Source organism: Pogona vitticeps, chromosome 2 (genome assembly GCF_051106095.1).
Source record: "Pogona vitticeps strain Pit_001003342236 chromosome 2, PviZW2.1, whole genome shotgun sequence".
Classification (NCBI taxonomy): Eukaryota; Metazoa; Chordata; class Lepidosauria; order Squamata; family Agamidae; genus Pogona; species Pogona vitticeps.
Window position 1 is genome coordinate 209,512,918 of NC_135784.1, and position 21,169 is coordinate 209,534,086.

Sequence of the window (21,169 nt, forward strand, 5' to 3'; positions counted from 1 at the left end):
CATTTTCGCTGCCTGTATAGCGAGGAATCCGTCCCTAAACACAGCGGGGAGCCATTTTAAGCACCCGGCGGCCATTTTGAAAACTTGATGATCAGCTGTTTTTGATCATCGTAAAACGAAAATCGGTTCCCGAAGCAGGGAACCAATCATCGCTAAGCGAAATTCCCCCAAAAGATCGTTGTAAAGCAGGGCAATCGTTAAGTGAGGCACCACCGTATATAGCTTTACCGCTAAAGGCAAGAAACACTCCATAGAATTGAAATTATTTTGACAGTGGTGAAAGCTGTTATAATATTTTATCATGCTTTATCATGGATGGGTTACTAGTAAGTTGTAAAGTATTTTTATTGTCATGCCTTAAGGTAAATTATCATTATCCTTTTAATGGGCGAATGTAGTGGTCATTAAATGCTGTAACTCCAATCTTTCTAGTCCTGTTTTTCTGTTTTTAGCCCTCAGCCCCTATATTTGGGTGTAATAACATGGAGAAATAGATAGCAATTTGGGCTGTTCATGGTGAGGCCTGGGGCAGTCTGTTTCCAGTGATCACAATGCATATGGGAAAATGGGTTCTAGCCCAACCCTGATTTGTACCCAAGCTGAACTAAAAACGTCCAGCTTGGTTAAGGCTTCTACATTTGAGGGATAGGCTGGAAGGGTCAGATTATGGGAGATTGCTCCCTAAAATGACCCTTTCCAAATGTGATCAAGTATGTACCTTTGAGGCTGTCTGGCCACATCATTTGTTAGCTTTTAAGTGCCAAATAATTCAGAAATAATATCCTAAATCAGAAGATGACACCCCAAATTTTCCAGATCAGGGTAATCAAGAGCGTGCAGGTTATGACAAACACGATTAAAACTGAGAAACTGGCAAAGAGCCAGTGTTACCTTGGAGTGCTTAAAATCCATTGTTGTTACAGCATAGTTTGTTCGTTTAAGAAAGAACATGAGTTTTCACTGAAAATGTTTTCAGTCCAGGCAATGACTAGACATCACAGTAAGCCAGGGAACTGCCTTATTGATATTGAACAGTGCTGTCCAATCGCTTGGCTTGTTGGGCATGATGTCTGGGCACAGGGAGCAGCTGTCTCACTGGCTTGTACAGAAGGAAACAAGCTAGGGTGTGTTTCTGTTACCAAGTTCAAACACCAAACCATGGAGTAAAGTGTTTCCCTGCTCCTGCTACAACCCGAAGCAACAGTTTTAATAAACCGGGGGGGGGGGGAGGCGTATTGATCTTCTTTTTCATTTTTAAAGAAAAAGGCAGTTAATTTCTCCTCCTCTTCACTGCTCTTCCTGTTTGTCCCCAAAGCAGCAGAGAACAGAGAAGCAACACAAGGAAAGGAGTGCTCAACCTTTCCTGCATAACATTTCTCTGTTCTAAATTACTGCACTAGTATTTACAATACTGCATTTATTAAAAACATGCTTGGATTGTCTGTCATCATACTGGCTTCTGGAGTGACGTATAACCAAAAAAAAAAAAAAAAAAAGGCAGGGGAGAGAACCATCAAATTAGACAGCTGTATATAAAATTTTAAAACAGGCATGCTGGTCACGCATTTCATGACTAGCTCACTTTTGCTGATTTCCTTTCCATATCTATGTCGATGATCTTCATACCTTTGATGGAGAAGGTTCACAGTAAAGGGTTTCATAGGTATTATGTGGCTATTTGAACACCAAGTCATTTTTGCATCCGCATCAGGACCTTGAATCAGAATGGAAGGCAGCTAATGAACATCTTAACTTAAGCATTATATAGGTGAAGTAGGCTGTGCTAGTTATCCTTCTAGCAGCTACATTCTGTAATAATCGAGGCTTCTAGTTTATCATCAAGCACACATTCATGTTTAACATACTGCGGTTATTCAGCTGGACGGATCTTCCCTTCCAGCAAGCAGCTGAGAAAGAACCACTGCTTGTGCTTTCTCTAAAGATTCTGCATTGCTGAACAGGGATGGGGAACCTCCACAAGTCCCCTGTACACACTGGGGTCCTCTACAGGCTGCATGCCTCTGGGCTGTAGGCAAGAAAAAGGGGGAAGCTAGAAAGAGCTATTAATGCAAGATAGAAATGAACATTGAAACCCATTTGAGTAAAATGTTGCTTTAATTATTTTATTTTCACTTTTTCACCAATCTAAGAGCTTGCATGAACCTCCACACTGTTTTTCTGGCCCCCAAGACACTGAAAACGATTTCAGTGTCCTGGGGGCCAGAAAAAACAGTGTGGAGGTTCATGCAAGCCCTTAGGTTGCATGCGATGCATCCCAGTGGCAGAAGGTCCCAGTTTTGTTCCCTGGGATTACAGTATTGGGATGGTGGGCTACTGGCTTCATTTGTTGTTCAGCTTCATGTGTTGTTGGTAGGATAATATGTTTTTAGAAGCTTGCAGACAAAGAATTATATCTCTCCCCTAATACCCATCTTTAAATTCTCTTATTCTAAAATGCATAGGCTCAACTAGATTTCCATATGTGTTTGGTTTCATTGGATATTGTTTTCAATAAGCTTTTTTAGGATCACACAGCCATTGTTGAAAAGGGGGACCCTGAAGCATCAATATCAGATATAACCTTATTTTGACTCCTTACCTGAGATGCACCTGTCAGTTCTCATGGATCTGCAGATCATCAGCAGAAATCCAGTCAACTCAGCCAGAGATTTTTCATTTGATCTCCAAAGGATCTAGAGTTGAACCCAATACTTCTGCTATTGATAGTGACGGACAATGAGGGCGGCATAGGTTAATCTTTCTGGAAAAATTCATGTAGCTCCCATGTTCTCACCATACACATGTGCTCTTTCACACATAGATACATTTGATTATGGAGGGGCAAACATTTTCCTCCACCTCCCAGGATCCATATCAGCCTGTGGTTAGCATGTATACATATACAGAAATGGCATCTATTTGTTTTAGTTTTATTTTCTGACCCAGTTTATTTCTCACTCTCTTCTTTAAAATGATTAGGTAAAGTGATAATTCTTTATTGCTCAACTATTGTTGTAGCCTTGCATTTTTTTTAACCTTCAGGTACATTTGTTTAGACAAAAAAAATAAAATTAATATAATTAGTATCATTGATGTTAAGAAAATTGTTTCAGAGTATGATTCCTTCCAATTCACTGGGACTTTGAAAGCATTTCCATCCCCAGCCATTCTTACTGTGCTTGTAATGCAAAACAGGATTATTACAAGTTTATGAGCTGACATTACACCTTCATAGTCTGCAGTCATCAGATCAGATACTCAGAGGGAGCAGTCACTATAGGTCAATGATCAGATTATTTTAAGTCTCTGCTTCTTTTAATGCTGCAGTTTGCTACCAGTTTTTGAGATGAAGATGCAAATTAAGGGATAGTGTCTTGTTATCTGAGACCTTGGAATTTTCATGTATGGAAAAAGTTAGTGGATATACCCCAAAGACATGAAAGAAATGTTACTTCTTAGGCAGGTATGACAACCACATGTTTAGATAAAGAATTGTTCTTTTATTTCAAGGAAAACATGGCTGAGGTGTTCCTGATTATGTTATCTCCTAGTTGGTAGGGATGCAGAGTACTGGATAAGGAACTGCATGTTGTTTTGGACATTGACTTGAACTGGGGAGGAAGAAAGGTATTTTTTTATAGAAGTATCTCATAGTTGTTGTTGTTACAAGCCATCAAATCATCTCCAGTTTATGGTCACCTTATGAATGAGAGAGATCCAAAATGTTCTGTCCTTAATGGCTCTCCTCAACTCTTGTAAACTCAAGCCTGTTGATTTCTTTATAGAGAAAACATGCACCATAAAAATCTAAAAGCCTGCTCTGGAGGACTGGAAAGCCCTTCAGAACATGGCTTTCTGCACTGGACAGACCAATGAAGGGGTGGCTAAAAATCCTGACACTACTATGACCGTCGTGTTAAGTTTAGGCCCCGGAAACACATTTTAAATGAAACTGACACCTCAGAAGACTTGCTAGGTAGTTTTGCTGTGCTCAGCTGAAGTAAATTCTCTTCCTGAGTGTATGTGTATGATAAATTAAGGTGAAAATTGTATGTGTAATGTATTCACGAAGGCTTTCACTGCCGGGATCTAATGGTTGTTCTGGGTTTTTCGGGCTCTTTGGCCGTGTTCTGAAGGTTGTTCTTCCTAACGTTTCGCCAGTCTCTGAGGCCGGCATCTTCAGAGGACAGCAACCTGTGCTCTGGTGAATGTGCAATCTTTATGCTTTATTCCTGTCCTCTGGTTGCATTCATTCTACACTAGGCTCTGCAGTGTAACTCTATGTGGTGCTTAAATAAAACTTAATAAACTCATAGTTCTTGGGAATAAATGTATTTCAAGGGTAAATAGGTACAATATAGGGAATGCTGCCCTTAATTTTTTTTTATCTGTATATGGACCAACCATAAATTACCTGAAGTTCTCTTGAGGAGTTTTCCCATTGAAGGGAAATATGCTCTGCTAGATTTCACATGTTGCAAATGTTTTTGATCAGTTGCTAAAAGTTCACAACTACGAGTGATACCTATGATTCATTTACCTATGAATATCCAAAGGGGACACAATGGGGGCAGATCAATCCCATATTGGTGGAACATTGCTACTGGAACTTTAGATTTGTTCTGTTTCTTTAGATTTGTTTTGTTTCTTTGGTTTTTTTTAAAAGTCTAGGTCACACACTTGAGTGGCACTGAAAGAAGCCCTTATCCTTCTGCCTGGCACATTTCATTGAAAAAAGGAAAGTAATTATTTGGAATGGCAGAAATATAAACAGGAATGGTATCTCACTTATGTGATTGACACTCATCGTCGTTTAGTCATGTCCGACTCTTTGTGACCCCATGGACACTACCTGGTTCAAATGTGCAATTCACATGGATTCCATAGTTTTTTTTTACAGTGGTGCCTCGCAAGACGATTTTAATTCGTTCTGCGAAAATCATTGTCTTGTAAAAAAAATCGTCTATGCATCGGTCTAAAAAAAAAGTCTTGCGAAGCATCGGTTTAAAAAAAAGTCTTGTGAAGTACGGTCACAGAAAAAACCGTCTTGCGAGGCACCATAGTGATCGCAAAAGCCAATTGTCTTGCAGGTTTTTCGTCCCACGAGGCAATCGTCTAGCGAGGCACCACTGTACTTGCAAAGTCTATGGAGGACTGCATGAAGAATGCCATTTTTAAGAAAAATGTAATATCCTTCCCATAGAAACATTTCTTTGGGGAAATATGTCAAGAAGACTCCTGTTGTAGATGAATCTGTACATCTGCCAAATATGAGAAAGATCTAGAAGTATCCTAAACATAGAGATTGTAACCCTCTGCATACTTATTTCTGAGAATAAGTTCCCTTGAAAACAGTGGGATTTCTGTGTAAACATTCATAAGATTTAGCTGCCTCTTGCTTTGTTAGCTGCGGCCTTCTATTTTACCCTGCAATTATTTTCTGAATTGACGGATCCCCTGCATTTTAAAGGAGGGAGGAAATCTTGTAGAGAGTCTGGCAGGCTCCTATCTTATTGCATAATTGAAAGGTTAGCCTGCCTGGATAAAATAAACACATGAAGCTTGTGGGGACCAGAAACATTTGTTTTTGTTTAAGAGGTCACATTAATAGCATTCTGTTTATAGCATTCTTTGAGGTTCTTTGTACTTTCAAATAAACCAAGTAAGCACAAGCCAAAAAATGAATGTGGCAAAAAAGCTTGTTAAAATACAGTTCCCCCAATCAGAAAAAAAAACATATTTAGCAATTATTAATCGGAATAAGTATATGCTGTTTCTCACAGAAATACTGGTGAAAAGAACTCTTTACAGTGAGAGCCTTTAATAATCCTACTGAAAAATAACACTACAGCTGAAATCCTGTTGGTCACTTTAGTAAATTACACTTTAAAGTAACTTTAGAGGGTTTTTTTAAAAAAAAATTATAATGCCAGAAGACACACCCCCCACACAAGCATGTCTGTGGAGTTGTGGGAGTTATATGGCTCCCCAAAATAATTTTTGTAGTCTCTGGTTATATTTAGATGACCGTGGGAAATCACAGACTCTGTAAAGAATGACAAATTCTGTCCTTGGCCTGTCTATCCAACAGTAAACGTGAGGTGCTAACAACATAGCTTCTGATTCATCGGTTTACCCCACGGTTTACCCCGTAACAGCTGACTCAATCATGATCTCTTCCTAATCCCATTTAAGGCATGTCCTCCCTTCAAACTGGAAAGAAAAAAAAACCCTGCAAGATGTCAGTAGCAGCACTAATTAATCAGTAAGCAATTTAAGCATATTATTGTCTAGCCTGAGTATCCAACACCCTCACCTAAAGAAGTTCCTAATTGCCAGATGGATTATGCTTTGCTCTCCTGTCATCCTTCATCTTTATTTCAGGGGAGAAATTGGAAATCATGGTTAGATTTCCATTTTACATGGTTTTTGATCTAGAACTTACAATATTTCCATTTACTATAGCTCTGAAATAATTTTTAAAAAATGTCTGTATCAGTTCATTATAATTACCAGAGTTTTTAAAAGTACAAGATACAAAATGCTGGATAAAAATACCTTTTCTTTGTTTTGAGACATTTACTCCCTATGACACTTCCACATATGAATAAAGGAAGAAAAACAGAAAATGAATACTTTAACCATTCTGTGCTTTCTATTTAATATATTTTAATACATCTGGCTGTGACAGATAGATTAGAGATATATTAGACACATTCAGAATAATAGGACAGTCACATTATGGAAGTGTTACTGGCCCTTTAGATATGGTTGCACTCAAATTCATATCAAATGAGATGGATAGGAATTTGAGTCTGACGACAACATATGAAGAGCTGTATATATTGCCTGCTATGCATACCACTGCATGTTACATGTCCAAGTGATGTCCTATAACTGTTTTATCTGAAAACGTCTCCGCCAAAGCACCATCCACCCAACCGGTAGAAGAGGAGGACAGAACAGGACTAAAGAGATGGAAACTAAAGAAAAGTGGGATCAGGGAGACCCCTAGAGAAAGGGGAGGAGGAAACTCAAAAGTGGAGGGAAGGAGAATGACAGTTACAGGAGGCAAGAAAGGAGAGGACAGTGATTGATGGAGGAAAAGGAGAGGTAGAAAAAGGGGAGGCAGAAGGGAGGGAGGAGGCAGAAGCAGGGGCTGCAGAGGGAAAGAAGAAGAGATCCTTCCTCCAGGATGGGAATGGATCTGAGTTGAGAACTCCTGGCACATAAATGGGAGAAACTGATGGTGCCGTGGGAAGAAGCTGACGGGAGATGGAGAGAGATGGTGCACCAAAACCCATCATATTGGGGAGATAATGTCAAACTATTTGACTATTTATCCCATTGTTATTGTTGAGAGTTTTGAATTTCCGGTAAAATTTTCTTCTTGCTACACAGCAGAAGTACAGAGATCCACAGAGAATAGCTACAAGTGCCCCAGAGTCCTTCCCTTTCTCATTTACTGGCACTTAAAGTCTTAATGATTCAATTTGAGCCATTTGTGGGAGAAAGAATGAAACCGTTTCTTTACTTACAGTTGCTTGAACATTACAGACTTGAGTATGCTACTTTCTTTGCTGCCTATACAGTATACTTAGCAACCAACTGAACTGATCAACAGCAAACAAAACCAACTGACTGCTTTCAACCTAGGAAAGAAGAGGGGGGCACTGTGCAGAGAGACAAATCAAAAGGCTGGAAGAAATGATTGTTTAGGGCTGGATAGACAATCACCCCAGCCCAGAAAAATCCCTCCCAGTGAAACAAACTACAGGCAGTATGAGAGATTGGAAATAAAACTCCAATAGTTATCTTATGCATCTCACCAGTGTTCTCAGGCAGAAGTCCTTCCCATCACCTGCCAGGCAATTCTTTCACCTGGAGAGGCTAGCTATTGGACTTGGAGCCATCTGCATGTAAATAATGTGTTCAGCCACATTATGTTTTAAGCAGTTCTGCTGCTTAAAAACCTAATCTTTCTGGATAGAAGACTACAAGTGGCCTGCAGTTAGGTCACCTATGCACTTCCATCCAGACCATTCTGCATCTGCTTAAAAGTTCCTCTTTGAAAAACCCACCACAACAAAATAAGACCCCAGATGAAGGACTAAATTAAAATATTATCCACATTTTGCCATTCTTCTATGTGCAGAGATGTTCCTTTTTTTATTGGAAATGTAGCACAGGAGTACCATTACTATGGAGTTCTATGCAGTATGTAAAGTGGTACATAGATTCAAAATGTAGAGGACAAACTGAAGGAGAGGGTAGTGATGCAACCTGAATCAAGATAAATAAAGCCAAAACTCAGTAGCACCCAAGAAAACAAACTTTCTGTATATTTTGAACTAGATGTGACATTTGATTATAAATTTGAGCCAAAAATGAAAAAAAATTCTAAAAATATATTTTGTATGTGTGGGGTTTTTTTAAACCCATTGAATATTAAGGAAATATATTTCTTTCTATCAGAATTCTGTTATTCAAGTAAGGGCTCCACTGTCGTTCATACAAACATCCTATTTCTGTAACTGAAGATGCCTCTTGTCTGTAAAAAATGTCTTTCACTTATATAAGTGTTTTGTATAAGTACAGTGGAAGCAAACTAATTTGGAGGAGAGAATATACTTTGATGACCTCTTTTTCCCTATACCCCCCCCAAAAGATTTTTCTTTCGCTGTTCTGTGGAGACAACATTTTCCAATCTACTTTATAATTGCATTAGCATGTAAATGTCTTTCTTGGCCTGGTTTCCTGTCCTATTAAACCAACTTCAGGTACCTTAGGGTGTTTTCAATTGTGGGCAACTCTTTCTTAAAAAAAAAAAAACAGCTTTTGGTCCTGGAAAATTAGGTGAAGCTGAACATTGTGTGTTCCTTCTGCCAGAAAATAAGCAACCATATTGGATGCTGAAAATAAAATATTGTTTTATTATTTTCAGAACTTTTATTTTATAGTCTAAGGATTTCACATAATTGATTTTGCTGGATATAAATTATTGCAATACACTCTAATTTGTAAGGTTAGGAATTATACTTTTCCTTCCAACCCATTATGCACATGAGCCCCATGTGGGAAATCTGCCATGCCTTTACTACAGTGTTCATATTGTTTGTGTGTTTGCTTGCTTGCATGTTTTAATGTAGTTATGAATCACAACCTGCTTCTAAAAAGCACCCATTTGGAAATCAATCCCTCTCTCCAAGGAACTGAAGTTTTATAGGGTTTGGGGACTTTAGCCAACATTCTTTGATAAAAGCTGTGAGACTTAACCTAATGTGTAGATTTCAGTTTGCCTTCATTATAATTCCCTGCCCAGATATCCAAGTATAAAATGGAAACCTACTGTAGCTTGAAAGAAGTTTGAATGTGCAAATCAGTTCTTACTGTTTCAAATCAGGCAATGCAGTACTGTATAGTGATTAGAATGCTGGATTGGGACTTGGGAAACCTTGGTTCAAGGTCTTGCAAGTTATGAAATTCAGTAGATGATCTTGGGCCACTTGTTCTTACAGCTTGGATGTTCATCGCAGGGTTGTTGCAAAGATAAAATGGTGGGAAAGGATGACTCACTGAGGCAAAGTAGGATACAAATGTAGCTAATAAATAAAACTGCTGGCTGGATACTCATTGAATTAGGTATCCACATAACTGTGAAGCCAGAGGTTGGGAGTTCAATTCCCCCACTGTGCATCCCAGAAGAGCCAGCTTGTGTGGCCACAGGCAGGCTGCACAATCCCAGGGCAAACACCCAGAAGAAAGGATTGGTAGCCCACTTCTGAGTACTCTCTACCAGGAAAATCATGAAAAGAGTCTCTGTAAGTCAGAATTGACTTGACCACCCACAGTTATTATTAATTAAATAAATAAAATCCATGGCTAATCTGTTCTTAGTTACAATACTCAGATTGTTTTAAAGAGGAGGCATTAATTTACGCACGCATGCATTCTTCATAATTGCTATGTATGTTGTCCTGGGGTATGTATATAAGACTTGTATGGGAGAGCATACTGAGGATCAGTCACAGTCACTGATTTTTGCTGTACACTGTGTTGAAGAGATTATGACTTAATGCTGAGTAAGCCCATTTAGGACCAATCTTTGTCTCTTCCTCGGCATATTTAAAAATGAAGTTAACACTCCTAGGTTGGTTGAGACCCTGCTATACTGTACATAGTGTCATGGGTCTCCAGTCAAGCCCCTCTTCTTACAGCTGCTCACCTGTACTCATGCCTCTTGTCTTGGGATGGTAAAGCCCAGAGAGTGTCAGATATGGTGGAAAATGTGGAGCTTTGACCAGAACCCTCTCACTACCTCAACACCTGCTTAGTCTCCCAGACTTAGAGGAGCTCCAGGGAGTTTAACATAAAAACAAAATTACCAAGGGTAGGTATTGTGATTAAGACCACCCACCTTGCCAAGGTAGCTATCAACACTCGTACAAATAAAAACTGCAAAAACAAAACAAAACAAAACAAAACAAAACCCTCAGCAGCTAGGTGAGGTTAGGACTGGTTTTAGTAGCTGTAACTTTCTGAGTCAAAATGTGTGATTCTGGAAAGACATTTCATGCTGAAATGAGGACAATCCTGAAAAGTTGAATTGGAGATGAAGCCAGAGACAATGCTCCTGGCAATACCACCACAAAATCTGGAAGAGTCCACACAAGAACTGTTTAATTCTATCTTAACAACAGCCAGGGCAATAATGGCTATAAACTGGAAAACAGAGACGTGCCCACCAACAGAGGATTGGAGAGAAAAAAATGTATGAATATGCTACAGTAGCTAAACTTACAAACCGTATAAACAGAAGACCTATAGAAGAATTTGAAAAGAAGTGGGGAAATTATTTTGACTATTTAAACAAATAGTGCAGAAATAATGCTGTAAATACTCATAAATAGAAAGCAGATGTTGAAAGAGTAAAAATGTGGACTAAGAATAAGATAGAATAATTTAGGAATGAGCAGAGCATTTATTTCAAAAGGTCAAGTCAATTTAAAGCATAGAATAGTATGTTTAGCATAAAATGTAGAGTATGTCATGTATACAAATGTCATGTGTCCTTGAAATGCAAGAATTCTGCGTAAACTCCTGTTTTCATTATTTTTCTTTTTATATTTTAATATTTTTATTTTATTTATTTATTTGTTCGATTTATATCCTGCCCATTTGGTATATTCTACATTATTATTATTATTATTATTATTATTATTATTATTATTATTATTATTATTATTATTATTATTATTATTATTATTATTATTATTATTATTATTAATAATAATAATAATAATAATAATAATAATAATAATAATAATAATAATAATAATAATAATAATAATAATAATAATAATAATAATAATAATAATAATAATAATAATAATAATAAAAACATGCTTGAAACAGTTTTGTAGTTTATTAAAAAGAAAAGGGGGGAGAAACAAATCAGAAGGATCAGGCAAAAGTTCAAATAGTTACATGAAACAGGTTTTCAAAAAGTGAGAGAAAATGTGGACACAGCCTTACAGCATGTTGGCAGGCAACATACTAGAAAATAATAAAAGCTAATCTAGTCTAGCTATTCTCACACCTTAGTGAAGAACTAATATTGCTTAGGACATGCACAGAGTGTTAGAATCCCAGCACAGCATCCTCGGGTGCTAAATGGACTCTGGGTGTACTTGAGAGTCAGACTGAGTATTTTCAAGCTGCAGGGGAGCAAAGCATGGTTTTCTGAAGAGGTATGCTAGGCTAACTGATTTCCCTAATCTTCTTTAACCAAATGAATGGGCTGTTAAACACCTGTTGCCCACTTACATTAAGTCCCTTTCATGTTCTGTCAGGACTAGAGATGGGCATGGACCAGAAAAACAGCAGTAGGGTTTGTGGTTTGTTGCTATTCAAGAACTACGAACCACAAACTTTCTGACAAAAAGTTTTTGTGGTTTGTGTGATTTGGGATTTCCATGAGCTGTAGAATTTCCCCTGCGTGGGTTAGAGATGCCAAACTTGTAGAGAGTCTTCTGCTGAATCTCTTCCTCACTCTCTCCATGTTTGGCGAATATTGGACTTGGGACATCCAAATTTTAGCCCCACCCAAAAAAATCAGGTCCCCTAGGAAAGTGCTCTTTAGCAGCTGGCTAGAGCCTTTTCCTTGTTGGACCTGCGTTGGGGGCTATAACTTCAACACCCCAACTCCATTTTTTGCCAAACTTTGAAGGGATGGAGAGGAGAGTCTTCCAAGAGTCGGTCCAGGTTTGGTGAAAATTGGATTTGGGATGTCTGATTTATAGCCCAAATACGAATTGCCAACTCCAGTAATAGTTTCATTTTGTTTTGGGCAGCTGTGTTTCCCTGAACCACCCAGAAAGGAACGACAAAACAGCCCAATTCATGGTTGTTGTTGTTGCTGTTGTTGTTGTTGTTTACTTTCCTAGACACAGTCAGAATATTTAGTGAAGATATTCAAATGAAATTTGGCACTGACAAGTGTGCAGCTCTGTACAATGTGGCAAGATCCAAAAACTAGATGGAATAGAGTTAAAATGGCAATATTATAAAAATGCGATCAAGCAATCAAAATTATAAATAACTTAGGATAGTAGAAGCAGATAACATCCTGCACACAAAAGTTAAAGAATTGATTAAAAGTCATCATAAAATGAGTGCAGAAAATCTTAAAATCAAAATTGAATGCTGGAAATACAATCAAAGTCATAAACACATTGGAAGTCCAGAAATTAAGACACCAAGCTGAAATAGTATATTGGACCCAAAATGAATTAGAGCAATGTGAACAGATTATATTTGCCAGAAAAAAAATTGAGGCCATGGATTACTGGAAATACAGCAGGTGGAGAAAGAAAACCCTTCAAGGATTGCTGCCTTGTTCTGGCGAAGGGGCGTGAGTAATTCAGAGAAGCTATGGGCTAAGACGTGCAGGGACATCCAAGATGGACAGGTCATAGTGAAGAGTTCTGACTAAACGCAATCCACCTGGAGAAGGAAATGGCAAGCTACTCCAATATCTTTGCCAAGAAAACTCCATGGACAGAAACAAAATGCTAAAAGATATGATGCTGGAAGATGAGCCCTTCAGGTCAGAAGGTGTCCAACATGCTACTGAGGAAGATCGGAGGACAAGGACAAGTAGCTCCAGAGCTAATGAAGTGGTTGGGCTAAAGCCGAAAGGATGCTCAGTTGTGGATGTGCCTGGAAGAGAAAGGAAAGTCCGATGCTGCAAAGAAAAATACTGCATAGGAACCTGGAATGTAAGATCTATGGACTTTGGTAAGCTGGATGTGGTCAAACAGGAGATGGCAAGAATAAACCTTGACATCCTGGGCGGCAGTGAACTAAAATGGATGGGAATGGGCGAATTCAACTCAGATTATCATCATATCTACTATTGTGGGGAAGAATCCCGTAGAAGAAACGGAGTAGCCCTCATAGTCAGCAAAAGTGTAGGAAAAGCTGTACTGGGATTTTTTTGTTCAGTCGTTTATTCGTGTCCGACTCTTCGTGACCCCATGGACCAGAGCATGCCAGGCCCTCCTATCTTCCACCGCCTCCCGGAGTTATGTCAAATTCATGTTGGTTGCTTCGATGACACTGTCCAACCATCTCATCCTCGGTCGTCCCCTTCTCCTCTTGCCTTCACACTTTCCCAACATCAAAGTCTTTTCCAAGGAGTCTTCTCTTCTCATGAGATGGCCAAAGTACTGGAGCCTCAGCTTCAGGATCTGTCCTTCCAATGAGCACTCGGGGTTGATTACCTTTAGAATTGATAGGTTTGTTCTCTTTGCAGTCCAGGGAACTCTCAAGAGTCTCCTCCAGCACCACAATTCAAAGGCATCAATTCTTTGGCAGTCTGCTTTCTTTATGGTCCAGCTCTCACTTCCATACAACACTACAGGAAAAACCATAGCTTTGACTATTCGGACTTTTGTTGGCAAGGTGATGTCTCTGCTTTTTAAGATGCTGTCTAGGTTTGTCATTGCTTTTCCTCCCAAGAAGCAGGCGTCTTTTAATTTCAGGGCTGCTGTCTCCATCTGCAGTGATCATGGAGCCCAGGAAGATAAAATTTGACACGGCCTCCATATCTTCCCCTTCTATTTCCCAGGAGGTGATGGGACCAGTGGCCATGATCTTAGTTTTTTTGATGTTGAGTTTCAGACCGTTTTTTGCACTCTCCTCTTTCACTCTCATTACTGGGATACAATTTCAAAAATGATCGAATGATTTCAATATAAATCCAAGGCAGACCTTTCAACATCACAGTCATCCAGGTTTATGCACTAACCACCAATGCTGAAGAGGATGAAATTGACCAATTCTATGAAGACCAAATTTGGCCCCAAGAATGAAAAAGATTTAAAACTGTTGTTCCAAGTGTTGTGTCTCCCATTATCTAAGTTGCGTGTGGGTTTCTTGTTTGCTATTTGTAATGTAAAATTTCACCCAAGTACAGTATATGAAGACTGACTGGGTAGCTTAATGAAAGTGCAAGTCAGTTGGGGAAAGTTAGACTACTTGTGGCATGGTCCAATGTCAGCTATTTGCTGGTGATCACATGACACACTGGAGATCACAAAATAGTCCAGCCCTGATCCATACCCAAGCTAGACCTTTTTGATCGAGATATAGGGCTGGAGTGATCCCTGCACGGACAGAAAAAAAATCACTTTAAGGGAGATTGCTCCCAGCAAAACAGACTCTTTCCACTGTGATCAGCTGCAATCCTTACCTGCCATCTGATCAGACCCACAATTATCTGGTCACAGAGCCATAGGTGAGTTTTGATTCCTCCAGCAGTACCCCAGGAGTGGAGGCAGCCCATGTAACCTTGGGCAAGCTGCACACTCCCAGAGCACCCCCCCCCAAAGAGATGGTAATGATAAACCAGTTCTGAATACAGTACTCATATGCCAAGAAAACCCTAAAAAGAGTTGGCATTCAGTGCAATTGACTTGACAGCATGTAATTGTTATTGTTATTAAGTACAAGAAGGGAAGGGAATGAGCAGGAAATTGCCAACATTTATGAAACAAAAAAGAAAACTTCACTACCATACCACACCCTGCAATCTTAATAGACAAAAGAGCTCAATAAATAGGAGCTGCCCACCAAACCGATTACTACATAAGCGGGTTGTTTTTGGTTTTCGTCAGCATGAGTCCAATAGGAATCTCTATCCAGCTTAATTGATTTTTTAAAATAAAGTCACAACTGCTTATTATTGCTCTCTAAAATGACCACTGATCCGCATTCTGTTACTGAAACCCACCAATGTAAGTTGGCCTAAATCACAGTGGCTAGTTGCCAAAAATAAAGAAACTAGTGGAGGTGTTAGATGCTGCACACCATGATGTGGCACAGGACAGCAAATTACTATCCTCCTTACTTTGCAAGTAGTGTCCAATTCAAACCTACCTAATTAGTGGTCTCTTTCTTATTTTCAGAAAGTAGTTTTATGAAAATAGGCTTGTCTTGGTCTTGCTAGCAAATGGGATCACCTGTATTTTGTAGAGATGAACAGATGCTACATCAGAACTCAGTATCTTCTCTTGGTTAAGTAGATCTAATAAAATATTCAGCAAAATGAGACGACCATCACAGCATTCTCAAAGAAGCAGACAAAGGTTACAAAATAAGTTGCTTTCCCTGCTAAATTTAACTTGTTTAAATGTACATGTGTGCCCAGGTCCTTAGGATTAACCATGCAAATCAGATTTTGAATAGCCCAAAAGAGGAAAATAACTTTTCCATTCAGGAAAATAGCAAACAAACGTCCTTGTCTGATAAGCTGAAAGTAATCAGGTGCACTAGACTGCTGCTGTTTATAAACATGATTTAAATGAAAGACTACTGCCAGAGAACTGCATCAAGGCAATCTCTCACAAATGGCATGGCTTTAAAATTCAGTTGTGGAGTGATGAGGTTGTACCCACAAGTCAAGGAATACAGTAGGCATTTGAGCTGAAAAGATGTACAGTTTACATCTCTCACAGTTGCAATTATTCAAGTTGTCACTTAGTTCCTTCCGACTTCCATATTGCAAATTAGGCATTTGCTTGGGTCTGCTCCCTCCTTGTGCTTTGGTTGCAAATTAGAAATCTACCTCACCATATTTAGTCAGTTAAAGTGGCACAGGCTGGACTTGCATAGAACCAACCTCTGACATTTACTTTCTAACATTTCTTTGTATGAATGGGTTGTTAGTTGGGGAGGGAGCTTGTGCTTGCTCAGTTCTCTTTCCCTTTGGATAAACCAGCCCTCAGCCTTCTGACATCACAGTCCCATAAGGAGGCTGAAAAGGAATTTGATTTCTCTGAGCTAAAAAAAGAAGTCTTTGTGGAGGGGGGGTGCAGGAAGGGAAGCATATTTCTGCTGCATAGGTCTTGGGCATCAAATGAGAAATGAGGTAAGCACCTTTCTTTCTTTCCTTCCCCCCCCCCCGCCCCCTGCTACTCCAGACAGCATGGGTTGTCCTGTCACTAAGTCTCGTAGTAGCAATGAGTGTATTTATCAATAAGATTTGAAGGTAGAGAGGTTGAGGTTTTAAGAAATGTGTGACTCCTGTCTGTTGTAGTCTGTGTAGAGGGCATATGAGTGGACAAAATACATCACAACATGCAATTCTGAAGGAGGCAGTGGTATCTTTGAATACTAAACCCTTTCCAAAATAATTGCAATTCTGATTTTCAGTTACTCAAAGCAGACTTATTCTGCTGTTGTGAAGCATAATGTGCTTTAAGGTATCTGTAGAATTATATAGCTTTCTTCCCCTTTTGAGATTTATATATATATATATATATATTACATTATATTATTAATACTAAATATTATTATATATATATATCGGTTGTACTGTACTTTTGTATTTACTAAGGGTTGCTAAGTACAAAAAGGACATTGGAAGAAGACGGTGGGGTAGTTACTTTGGTTTGTACAACACTTGTGGGGTCTGTTTATCTCTTGCATTTTCTCTCTTCTCTGATAATGCATCCATTGATCTAAAGAGTGTGCTTAAGTGTATCTAAAAGCAAGCACAGAATGGTGTCTTTATATCTCCATTCCCAAAGCTGCCTCCCGTATAAACAATGGTTTAATTACTAAATCAGTTAATCCATTATTAATACTGTATGGGATTGTTATCCCAAGTTCATGATATAACAGATTAATTTATTCAGTAGCATTTTAATAATTCCTATGCAAAAGGTTTGTACTTTCCATTGTTCTCTTAGTTGTTTCGAACGGCGGCTGTTCTTTTCTCCTCCTTTTTAAACAGCATCTGTCTTGAATTTCTTTTTGTGCATTTCTGACTGCAGTTAAATAGCATGTGTATGTCTAACACAGTTGTCCTAAGTAGAACAAACTACATGTTGGTGTGCATTTTTTTGCTGTGAGGATTTTGTTTTACTGAAATAATCAAGCACTTATTTGGTTTCCTGTTCATGTGTGTTTGTTGTTGGAAACTGAGGAACAGATGTGGAAGCACTGCGGTCTGAAATTATACATACGGATCCATTCTTTGTAATTTTGACTATCCTTTCAAGATTTTGAAAGATTAACCTTTTAAATAGTTGTTTTGCAAAATATATGTTGAATTTCTCTCTCTGCCCCTTTCAATGCATTCTCTTTTTTAACTAAAGCAACACAGATGAAAAAGTGTCGGTCACATAATATTTTTTCAGCATAATCCAGTTGTAGTGTATGTAGCTTAACTGGTGGCTTTTTCAGCAGTAAATATGGGATCAATGATTGTTTGGGGGAAATAAAGAAATAGGAGTGGGCTGGGCAGAAGAAGGGAATGTCTTGTTCATTTCCTTCAGTGTATTTGTTCATACAAGGAGGAGGGACGAAAGAGATTTGTAAATTATGTTTCTAGTGAAATAAGCAGTCTGAAGATAATGATTCATCTAATGGTTAAGCGGTACAACATTTTCAAAAAAACAGCAAAATTACTGACAGCTTATAAAACTAGTTAGGCTCACATGGTATGTCATATGTTATAGCCCGGATACACCAATGGTATGTAAAGAATTTGCCAGCATCCTGTTATAGTGCTACTTGGAAGAAGAAAGCCTAAGGTATTCTGTAGGAGCCTTCTTTTTACCATCTGGACAGCATAAGCATTTCTCTCCCGCCCACCCCTGCCCCCACCCACACATGACCAGAATCAAAAGAGATACACAAGTAATGTTGTAGTAACCTTGTATTTAAACTTTACCTTCTCAGCCACAAACCTTAACCCTGGCCCTTGCACAACAAAATGCTTGGAAAACTGCTGTGTGATTCAAAGAGATTTTGTAATATGCCTTTTCTGTTTTCTTTTCTTTTTTTCTTCAAAAAAGAAATATTAAAAAAATAAGCAAGTCCTTTGGCATTCAGAGAGTTGTTAGCCTTTTAGGCTAATATATTTACTTCAGTTTTATAGTAGATCCACGCTTCTTCTTTCACTAAGGTTTATAGTATATACAAAGTTGGCAGTTTCACATGGCAAACCCTTGAGGCTCCCAAATACATGGAGTTATGATGTTGTTTCTTGAGATCAAATCATAATGTCTGAAATCGTGTTGCTTAGCAAGTAAGTGGCACTAGAGCAGGCCCATTGCATCAGTGGGGATTTGGTGAGTGGATTTCTCTGCAAGTTCCATTGATTCCACTGGACCTACTCTTGGGCAATGTAACTATGCTAAGTGACAGAATATCAGCCAATGTATGTCTCAGAAAGTTGCTTGGTGCCCTCTAGGGGACATTTGGGAAAGTTTGCTATGTTTTGACAGGCAACAGCTCCATTGCCTCCTCACATACCCCTAAATTTAACTTTTAATTTACTTCTACAAGGCAGAAGAAAAGTTTTAAGGTTTTTAAAAAATGTATTGTTAGGGGGAAATGGTGGTGAAGGAATGGTATGGCCTTGAGGGGTAGACCTATGTGGCCCTGAACATCTACAGATCACCCATCCCTGCACTGAGTATATGGAACTCCTCCACTCAGAGAGAGATGGAAAGAAATGTTGGGGGGCTGTTTTGTTTTGCGGTTCTTTTTGTCTGTTTTTTAAACAAGAAAAAGGAAGCACACAGTAGCCTATGCCCCCCCCCCAACCCTTCTGGGACTGTGATATTGTTACTGCAGCTGACAGAGAGGACTTAGAAAGGGAAGCTGCAAAAGGCCAGGAGGCCAGTTTGCTCAATTGTGATACCTGTTTTTTCTTCTAAATCCAATTATCTAACTTTTTTTCATCTGGTGGGGAGGTTCTCTGATTCGATATACAGAGCAGCCAAAAATCTGGCCCTAAAACCGAAATGTTAAGCCCAGGGTCCTCCTGGATGCCGGCAGAGAATAATGCCTGGCCTGTGCAGTAAAATGGGATCACTTTCTTGCACAGAATTGTCCTTATCCCAGCAATGGTGGATCCCTTTTCTGAATAACCAACCAATAACTTGCCTAAATAGACCTGGATGCCTTCTTGTACAAGTTGTACACACTAAGTCTGTTGCATGGTTTGGTTTCACACTAGCAGACAGACTGCATATGCCTTGTTTGAATTGAGGTATTTGTCTGCAATAATTGCATTAATATTGATATTTCTTTAAACTTCATGCTTTAAGAGGTTATGTTCCAGCTGAATGGAAGTACCTGTCTACAATAAATGAATTAGTGGCTGGAATCCTGTTGTGTTATTTAAGTAAATTCATAAATTTTGGTCCATTCCATGACAGTAAATAAAGAGCCACGCTGTGATTTTCAGGGAGGTATACATGTGCACCAAAACAGCATGCACTCATGCCTCCAAGAATCACAGCAGGGAATGTTTATTTACTGCTGAAGAGTGGATCAAAACACACAAAGTGCACTTACATTACACAACAGAATTCTGATCGATATTTCCTTTTTCTTTCTTTTTTAAATTACTTCCAGATAACTAACAATACCCTGGCTTCAGTCTCTGTCTTTCTAAACATATGCTTCAATTTCAGACAATCTGTACGCCAGGAATTGTGGATATTGCATTGTTGTGGTTGTTGATTCTCTGGGTTTAACCAGCAGGATACAGTTATTATTCAGAATGTATGAGCTGCTTGCTATACAGGCACTTCTTATCTATTTCTGAGTGTTTAAATTTTGCACATTTCCCTCAAACCCTCCAGTGCCATGCATTAAAATCAAGGCTAGTAGAAGTAAAACTCAAAACATGTGTATAGACAGTGGCCCGGTGTTTGCTTCAGAACTCTTAACTTTACTTGGCAACCCTAGAAACACAAATTTTTGATTGAAAGATAACATGTAATGTAGTGGGCTAGAACTGATTATACTGAAAGACATGCTCTAGCTGTGAATTTATGTTATTGCTGTAAGTACAAAAGTTATATTTATTGAAGATTTTAGAAGTAGCAACAGTGAGGAGGGTTTTGCTGTGGTAGCCTTAATGGTGCTAGAAGAACTGCTGAATTGCAGATCTTCAGATGTCAGTGTCTCTTCTTCTTATGCCTAATATGCATATATAGTTGGGTGGATGCACGCACGCACGCACGCACGCACACACACACACACACACACACACACACACACATACATGTTTCTCTCTTACAATGATCAGAAATACCTGTAGGAATGTTTACAACCTCGCATGCTGCTTCTAGTACGTGTGGCCTTTGTGGGAGGGACCTTTGTGGGTTGCGGTGACTGTCAATCTATCCAGCACTAACCAGTCATTCCCTTCTTGCTCATTGAGTCTGTTGAAGTCAGTTGTTTCTTTACTGTTGATCTGCTCACAACTGTAATTAATCAAATGTGTTTTTTTTATTCTTTCCCCTACAAATCCAAAAATAGGCAATACTTTTATAGACCACTAAAAATCATCATACAGTACGCAAGCTTTCCTGGATTAAAAAAAACAACACTTCATCAGGTTTGTACTAGTGTGAAGAAATTTAAGTCCAAAAGATGGCTTTTGCCAGTAAAATTACTCTTAGATGTAAAGTCCAAACATTCTTGGCAAGATGGGATTCGCCCGGCATGTCTCTCTTAGATGTAAGCCAGAAAATAATATAAAGGTTGTTCTTTGGTTACAGCTGAAGCTTCCTGGCCAAGCAGAAGTGTGTATGTTTTTTTTTAAAAGGCCAAATGGAGAGGTATGTGTACACGCATGGCC

General features: G+C 38.9%; 1 protein-coding gene across 9 annotated transcripts in view; it reads left to right on the plus strand.

The window, feature by feature from the left end:
- LOC110077731 (PALM2-AKAP2 fusion protein) overlaps nucleotides 1-21,169 on the plus strand; it is a 125,548-nt gene that overhangs the window by 61,002 nt on the left and 43,377 nt on the right. For 2 of the 9 annotated variants that reach the window (XM_020791111.3, XM_078384863.1), the window contains exon 1: nucleotides 16,306-16,432. The exons of the other annotated variants lie outside the window; for them this stretch is intronic. In XM_020791111.3, coding sequence (XP_020646770.3) covers nucleotides 16,421-16,432 — 12 coding nt within the window. In that variant the 5' untranslated portion in view covers nucleotides 16,306-16,420. Of the gene's footprint in view, nucleotides 1-16,305; nucleotides 16,433-21,169 lie in introns of those variants that run through there. 9 annotated transcript variants of the gene reach the window in all.